Source organism: Lepus europaeus, chromosome 6 (genome assembly GCF_033115175.1).
Source record: "Lepus europaeus isolate LE1 chromosome 6, mLepTim1.pri, whole genome shotgun sequence".
In the NCBI taxonomy this organism is placed as follows: Eukaryota; Metazoa; Chordata; class Mammalia; order Lagomorpha; family Leporidae; genus Lepus; species Lepus europaeus.
In genome coordinates, this window is record NC_084832.1 from 103,321,718 (window position 1) to 103,329,786 (window position 8,069).

The 8,069-nt window shown below is 38.1% G+C and overlaps 1 protein-coding gene across 1 annotated transcript; it reads right to left on the reverse strand.

Annotated features, from left to right (window-relative positions):
• Positions 1–733: 733 nt before the first annotated feature.
• On the reverse strand, positions 734–7,830 carry LOC133762491 (protein mago nashi homolog). Its single transcript, XM_062195489.1, has 5 exons — positions 7,675–7,830; positions 5,496–5,554; positions 4,744–4,854; positions 2,390–2,472; positions 734–1,092 (listed from the first exon to the last, which is right to left on the reverse strand). The coding sequence occupies exons 1-5, from the start codon at positions 7,766–7,768 to the stop codon at positions 993–995; spliced, it is 447 nt and encodes a 148-aa protein (XP_062051473.1). The 5' UTR covers positions 7,769–7,830; the 3' UTR covers positions 734–992.
• Positions 7,831–8,069: the final 239 nt, after the last annotated feature.

An 8,069-nucleotide genomic window follows, 5' to 3' on the forward strand; every position in this document is an offset into this window, starting at 1 on the left:
GGGTATTCTAGAACCTATCTGCTCAGGGTCCTACAAGCCTTCAGAAACTAATGCTTCCACCTAAAGGCAGTACTGAATGGTTGCTGGGGCTAGCAGACCCTACTACCAGGACAGCACAACTTCCTGAGACATTGGCTGGAGCAGTGACAGAACCCTGCAGGTTCTGACAGACCATGCTACAGGAATGGTCACTTATACAACTAATTAAAAGATGAACTCTATGAGAAAGAGACTAAAGACTGGGAAACACAATTGGGAACTGTGCCCCACAGGAGTTATCAAAAAACATATGCACACACCTACATGTATTTAAGTCTAGATTCTATACAACATATAAAGATGGGAACTGGTGTTTCTCACATAAACAAAATACAAATATTGTAAAATGAGTAATAAAGGCATAATCAAAGATGTGCCTGACCTGGGGTACTGACTTGACTCTTGTAACACTTTTTGTTTATACCAAAAATAATTAAATGTGAATAATCTCTGAGGGCTTTGCAAATGTAAAAAATTCAGAATCTTTTATAAGCAACTTCTGTAAGCACCAGAAAATTAAATTCTATCAGGTATGAAATGAGGGACGATCTATGGATGGCTTCCATGGATGAGAATTTTGCTATATATATTTATAGGAAAGAACTCTGCCACAGGATGTGCTTACTAGAACAATTCCTAATTATCTTTAAAGTGAATCAGATATAGAAAAGAAAAATACAAAAACCACTCTCCATTCAGGCTTTTATATGTTTTATTGGAGAAAAATTTCAGCAAAACATGGCTTTTATTTACAGAATTTAATGTGTGAGGGAATTGTCCAGCCCACTTGGACCCAAGTGAAGATAACTACTGAGCCTGTTTATGTATTTTCTTATTTTCAATTCACATACAAAAAAAAGGTATTTCATATGATAAAAATCACAATATTGTAATGACAAACCCTCCCTTATCCACTCTCAATTAAATATATAAACAGCTTCAAAAATACAAAATTAAATTGGTTTAATCTTGAAGTGTAATCCAATGAGACTGAAAACTAAACATTTCAGATCCTGTACCAAATAATAAAATACACGAAGGCCTTCAGGATCCCTAAAATTTGAAAAGGTGAAAGTTACTTTTTGTAACTAGAATGAAAGACAATTCTATAAATTCCTAAAATAAAACAAGACCAAAATCATAAAACAATTTTTTCAATTGGATTTAGGAGAAAGGAATGATTCTGTTGACAACTAAAAAGAGATTGAACAACTGAAAAATTAACATCTCTTCTGCAAGAAAAAAAATAGTTTCTTCATCAATATTCTCCTTAGGAAAGTAACAGCTATGTAAAACATAAAGTGATATATATACATATACATAAATATATTCAATACTGTAATACCACCAATCTCCTGTAGTAACTACATGTCTTGGAGCCCACTTTTTCTTACAATGACTAAAATCATTCTGTACCCTATTTCATATTACTATTTTCCACAGCAATCAAAAAATAATTCACTAATAATTTTTCATTCATTTACTAATTCTCATCTTAATATAAATAATATTGCAATGAGCATCTTGTGCATAATACAACTTTTCTAATATTGGAGAATATTTCTATAGAAGACAGGCTCAGAAATGAAATTACTAGGTCAAAGATGAATGAAAACCGCTAACAGTTTATGGTGCTTATTATCAAACTACTTTTCAAAAGCAGTGGACCAATCTACAACTCCAGTCAGATATGACCGTGACATCCTCCCAGCTACAGGAAAATAAATCTGACAGTTTAAAAGTTTAAAAGTATAAGACACTTAGTATGTGCCAGGCACTATGCTAACTTGGGAGATAAAACAAGGTTTTCACAGAGCTTACATTCAAACCGGTGAAGCAAACTAAGTGATTACAATTCAGGACCGGGACTTCTCTTTGAGAAGCAGAAAGAAATTTCTTGGCTTAGACAAGGGCAATGGTCTGCAGAGGCCCATACAATGCCTCCACAGAAGACAGGGGATGTAGGAAGCCACAGGAAGCTAAAGGAATTAAGCTATACTGCATTTCTTCAAGTATTAGGAGGAGAGTGATATGACTATAGGATTAATGACACTGGCATTCTTTCTTTAAATTTTGTGACACTGAACCTAAGTTTTTAGACAAAATAGCTAATAAAGTTGGGGCATTATTATACAAAGCTATTGGATTAACTCTGTTTTGACAATCTGTGAAATGCCCTGTTAGCTTCTCTGAGATACAATAGCAAGTCTTTAATGATATAAAAAGCAGAATTACATCTGCATAAGAAACTGATAGGATGCCACTGAAATAAGCTTAAATTGACTGCAGCTCTAAAATAAGCCTGGCATAAATTATGACAAATTCAGTTAAAATGCTTTAACATACTTACTTTGACTGATTGACATCAATAAGAGAACCTATTTTTGATGTTGTAAAAGAAATGTGCTCATCGCCAATAACAATTTCAAGCTCCTGAAAAAAATAAAATTTCAAACATTTTTAATACAGAGAAATGTAATTAATTCAAAATATATCCTACAGATATCTATATTCTTGCTACAAAGAAATATCAATTTCAGATGCAAGTTTCCCAGCATTCCAGGGGAAGATAAAAAGCAAACCTTGATCTATTAGACATAGACTTTGTACTTAAATTAAAAATTGCTCATACGCAATATCCTTGATTTTAAGATCAAGAATTTGCTTTCCAGAGACATCATGGATAGTATAAAATGAGATGACACAGAAATGTTCTTTGTAATGTCAGCAAAGCTACAGACATCACTTTGGAACACAAGTTATAGGAATAACTATATAGGCATGAACCTATCTTAATATAATAAATGCAAGCGCATTTTCGCTTTCTGTAAGGTTCTACAAATAAAACATATAACATTAATAACTACCACCTACCCTGTGTCTGATCCTGTTATTAGGGACTTTACAAACATGCTCTCTAATCCTTAAAATAAAATTTATAAGGTAGGATTTAAATAGCCTTATCTTACAAATGTGTAATCCAAAACTCTTAAGAATCAGGAAAACACTTATTGACATCTACAATCTCTAAGAAGTGATAGCAATATTTGCTCCTAGGACTCTCAAGATGTAAAGACTAATCCTCTTGACTTCACAAAACAATTAAAATTAAGAATTAATGAAAAAGGGCTGGTGCTGTGGTACAGTGGGTTAAAGCCCCAGCCTGCAGTGCTGGCATCCCATATGAGTGCAGGGTTTGAATCCTGGCTGCTACACTTCTGATCCAGCTCCCTGCTAATGCTGCTAGGAAAGCAGTAGAGGATGGCCCAAGTGCTTGGGGCCCTGAACCTAAATGGGAAACCGGCAAGAAGCTCCTGGCTCCTGCCTTTGGCCTGGCCCAGCCCCAGTCTTGGACTTTTGGGGAGTGAATCAGCAGATAGACAACCTCTCTCTATATGTCTCTACCTCTCTCTGTAACTCTACCTCTCAAATAAATAAATCTTAAAAAAAAAAAAAAACCTAGTAAAAGAAATACAACAGATGTTCCCAGTGTACCTTGTTATTGTATAAATTTTTCTCTTATTATTTATCTGCACATCTAAAGCCAATAACTAAGAAACTATGTCTACAATGAGTTTTAAAGTTAAACAAGCAGATGCCATTAAAGGCATTCCTAGCTATTAATTTAATTTGAAGATCTAATAATGCACAATCTGTGGCAGAGACCAAATGGAGAACTGAGATTCTCTATCAATCATAAAATTTTGACCCAAGAGGCAATTTCTACTTCTCAACAAACCGAAACCCATAAACACATCATCAAGTGGGTAGAAGAAGCCCTAGGCTCTCCCTAAGTGGAAAATATCCAAAAGGTTAGCTGAAGTTGTGTCTGATTTTTAGTACTCACACACATATATAAATATATGCATAAGGAAATCTGAGAGCCAAATTTACTTTCTAAAAGTGATATAATACATAAAACAAATACTGTTCCCTATACCTTCGTTTTCCTAAATAATTAAATGTTTCCTTAAGTAGAAGAGTTAAGTACTGCTACAGAGTGTCAGCATCTGATAGATTTCTCCACATTTTCTTCCAGACAACGAAGGTGGTGCAAAGTATAATCCTTGGGAATATGTAAAAGTGAAATTCAATGTTTCTTCCTTCCAGGGCTCCAATCTCCTTTCTCCAAGAGGTGAAAAGACCCAATTCAGAAACCAAACTTTCTACAGAGAGAAAGTGGGCCTTCAGAGTTCTTCAGAAGCCCTTGGAGAAACATCAACGATTCTGAAGGGAACATGAGAGGCAAATGCAACAGCCAGTGGGAACAAAGAAGTCAATCAAATCTCTCTCTGGAGCATGAGGTGGCAAAAATAAGAATTCTGAAGGAAGTGATTTTACACAGTCAAGGAGAATCCTAAGTCTTAAATGAAACTAACAACACTGTTACTTACGCCTAGAAACTGATTAAGACGTAAGGGGAATCATGCTTAACAGTGTGTAAACCTCCTAATTTGTGCTGCGGTGGCTACAGAGGAGACTGTTGGGAAAGACATCTAAATTCAGAGCTATGAGCTGCTCCCTTACTGCTAGCCGGCAGCACAGGAAAGAAAGTGAAGTGAAATAAAAGTACAGTGTATTTACCAGGTGCCCAGTAAATGCAGAGCCAAAGAATGAGGAAACACTCTTCATTAATAAAGGGAAACACAGTTATATTACCAGTTTTACATGTGCATGCATTTAAAGAGCCCACTAAATACAAACCTGTCGGCCAACCCTGTCAGGGGGAGGCCACAAGGCATCATCTTCTTTTGTAATTTCACTGTCATCAATAATCCTCTTCAGTTCTTCCATTACACTCTTGTGCACGTAAGCCTGAAAATGAATTCCATGAAAATTTCATAATGTCCATCCATGTCTTCCCAGTATTCAGCAGAAAATGACAGAACAGTTATAAACCCTGAATATTCAAACACAACAGAGAAAAAATTCATTCTAAAAGTACAGGATGAGAACTATTCATCCTTCATGTGAACATTATTTTCTTTTCTAACATATTTACTTTCCCCTCTTTTCATCACCAGCCCCCTTTGAAAACCCTGTATTCTTTCTGTGTAACATGGGAATTCAAGTACCTCCAAGAGGTTAATGGTGATAACACAAGGTCTTCTGACACAGAGACAAAGACAAGTACGCATCAGCTATTTCCTCATCCTTAATTTTTAAGCCCCTCATTTAAAAACCGTACTATGTTTATATCATGATTAGCAATTAGCTTTAAACAGTGAATAAAGTAAAAGGACAAGGTTAATTACAAAGTGAATTAAATGATATATTTAAACACAAGACTCATTTATTGTCACATATGCTACTATGATAACTAATTTAAAAGGAATCTCATTTCAATCTACAAATTAGCTTTCTCCTTATAATATAGCCTTAGATGTACTTTTGCAAATTCATTAAAGAGGAAAATGGACTAAACGTGAAAAACTAAACATTCAAAAAGAACTTACCTCTTTTCTGATCATGACATCATTTTTGTAATTACTATTATTGGCATATCTAAGCTTTCCTGTGGGAAGAGGAAAAAACTTCAATCTGTAACAAGTAAACACAGCTAAGATAAACAAATGATACCATAACCAGCTTTGAAGGTAAAGACCATTTTAAACTCCCATTTTTATTAATATTTCCTCCCTCTTAGATCAATGTTAGACATGTAGACTCTCAATAAACATTTGTTGGTAAATTGGCTGAAGTTAAACTAGCCAAATTTTTAAATATGTCAGGACCTCAACACATAATGGGTTATTTTTAAAGGCCTATTTTCTTAAGCTACATCATGAACTAGAAAGGGAAGAACAAAGCAACTAGCATTTCTTTTAAACTTTGTTGTACGTCTGTACTGGTTCTAAACACTTTACCTAGAGCACTTAATCCAACCTGTAAAACAACCCTAAAAGGCAGATTTTATTCTCACCTATTCATAGGTGACAAAACAGTTAAGTAACTAGCCCAAGTTCACACCAGATTCAGACATAGCTCCATTTTCCTCTAATACTCATACTGTCTCCACTAAACCAAAACATTCTCTTTTAATTATCTCCCTTCAAATTACTGTCTATCAATCATGGCAAAGCACTCTAAGTCGGAAGCACACAGTGTATTGCTTCTGGATACAAACTTGATACAAACTGGCCAGTTTGTTAGCTGAAGTATACCTGATTGTAATCCACCCTGATTTCCACACTCCCTGCTGCAGGCTTCCCCCAGTGGCTCCTCAGTTACCCAGGTACAATCCCAAGTGCTCTAAAAATCATAGCTTACACCAACGTGGTGTACCCTTGGGAATCAGTCTTTGTGGACTGTGGAATAGCATGATGGCAGGTACATGGATAAGATCACTATTCTAGTATGAAATTTCCCTCGGAATACTGGGGCACTTAATTTATGTAACTGGCTAACGGTGATAGATCCAGCTGTATGGTGTTCACAGGCAAGGGGATTAAAAGCAGTACTATAAAAGGGAATAAAAAAAAAAAAGATGAATCCATATGTTTGGCTGCTGAACCAAGCTTCAGAGATGGGGGAGAGTGAAGACGAATAAAGTGATTAAGGTTTCCAAATATTACAGGGCTGTAGTTACCTTGAGTTCTGCCTAAAAAGCCTGACACGCTTCCCTTGTCTTATATGCGATTTCTCCCCTAATTCTTGTTTCAGACTCTCATAGAACCTTGTCCAAAACAGGCACAGCGTACTTACTATCCACACCGCTTTACCCTTAGTTACACGTCGTTATCTCCCACCAAGACATAACTCCTTGAGGGAAATTAAAGCCTTCTTCATTAATGTATGCTCAATTTTGGTATTTATGTCTTGCTCAGCATTTGGTGTGCAAACAATGAAAACCTATCCAGTTGAATGGCCCTTGTTGGAGGTCGACTGAGTTCAACGGACAATAACACGCTGTAAAGAGGAGTCAAAAGACAGAACTGCTGCTGGCCAACAGGTAGCAGTCTCACCTAGCCGTCAGCTCATGGTCTCAGTCTATTTCCCCCTCAAAGATCAACATAAAACACTTAGTCTCACTCATTACAAGGGTCGGGTCAGGCGCTCATCCTATGGGAACCAACACCACCACCACCACCACACACACCCCCACCCCCCGCATAGAACCAGCATCTCCTTTGTTTTTTTTTTTTTTTAATCTCAATGCACTCCACGGCGAACTGCAATTAAGCACATAGATAAAACTCATTCTCTTCATTTGTTTACCCGGCGGGCTGCTTCCGCACACAGGCCTGATGAAGAAAATGAATGAATGGGTGGGCAGAAGGTTGCTGGCGTCCCAGTTACAAAGTTACTTGGTGGAGGCGCTCTTAAATACGTTCAAGCTTGAGGTCGACGACCTACTCCACGCCCCTCAAAATCCTTTCTAGGGTGCGGATTCCAGGATTCTGACTCCTGACTACATTTCAGTCCGCGGCAAGGTTAGCTTTCCTCGCTCAGTGTACAGCAGTTCCCTTTTATTCGCAGACACCGCGAGGGCCTCCTATGTGCTTAGACTCTTCTTTATTTCAGGGGAAGCAGGGGCAAGCTACGAGCCCACCGAGCCGCGCTCACCCCATCCTGCGAGCCTCCTCCGCTGCCTCTCCGCCTGCCTTTCTTTCCAGCGGCCCCGACATTGCTTACCGTCCGGCCGAAACTCGAACTCCAGAAACTCGTGTCCAAACTTGCCCTTGTGCCCTACATAGTAGCGCAGGTAGAAATCACTAGCCATAGACATCTTTGCTCCCAGAGAAGCCCGCCCAAAGCCCGGCCAACGTGCCTCCCGGCGCCCGGCAGTGACGTCAGCCGCGCAGGCTAAGTGCGTCACCGCGGGCGCGTCCCTTGCGTCTCCGGGACGGCCCGGAGCTGAGCGTGAAAGCCCCGGCGTGGCCGGAGGTTCTCCTTGATGGGATTCCTTTAGTAGGATCGAACACGTACTGTTTTCAAAATGAAGTAGCTTACTTTACATTAGCAAAGAATGGAAGTGTGAAAATATAATGGCATTTTAAAACTAAATAGCTTTTCCGGGGGGTGACGAG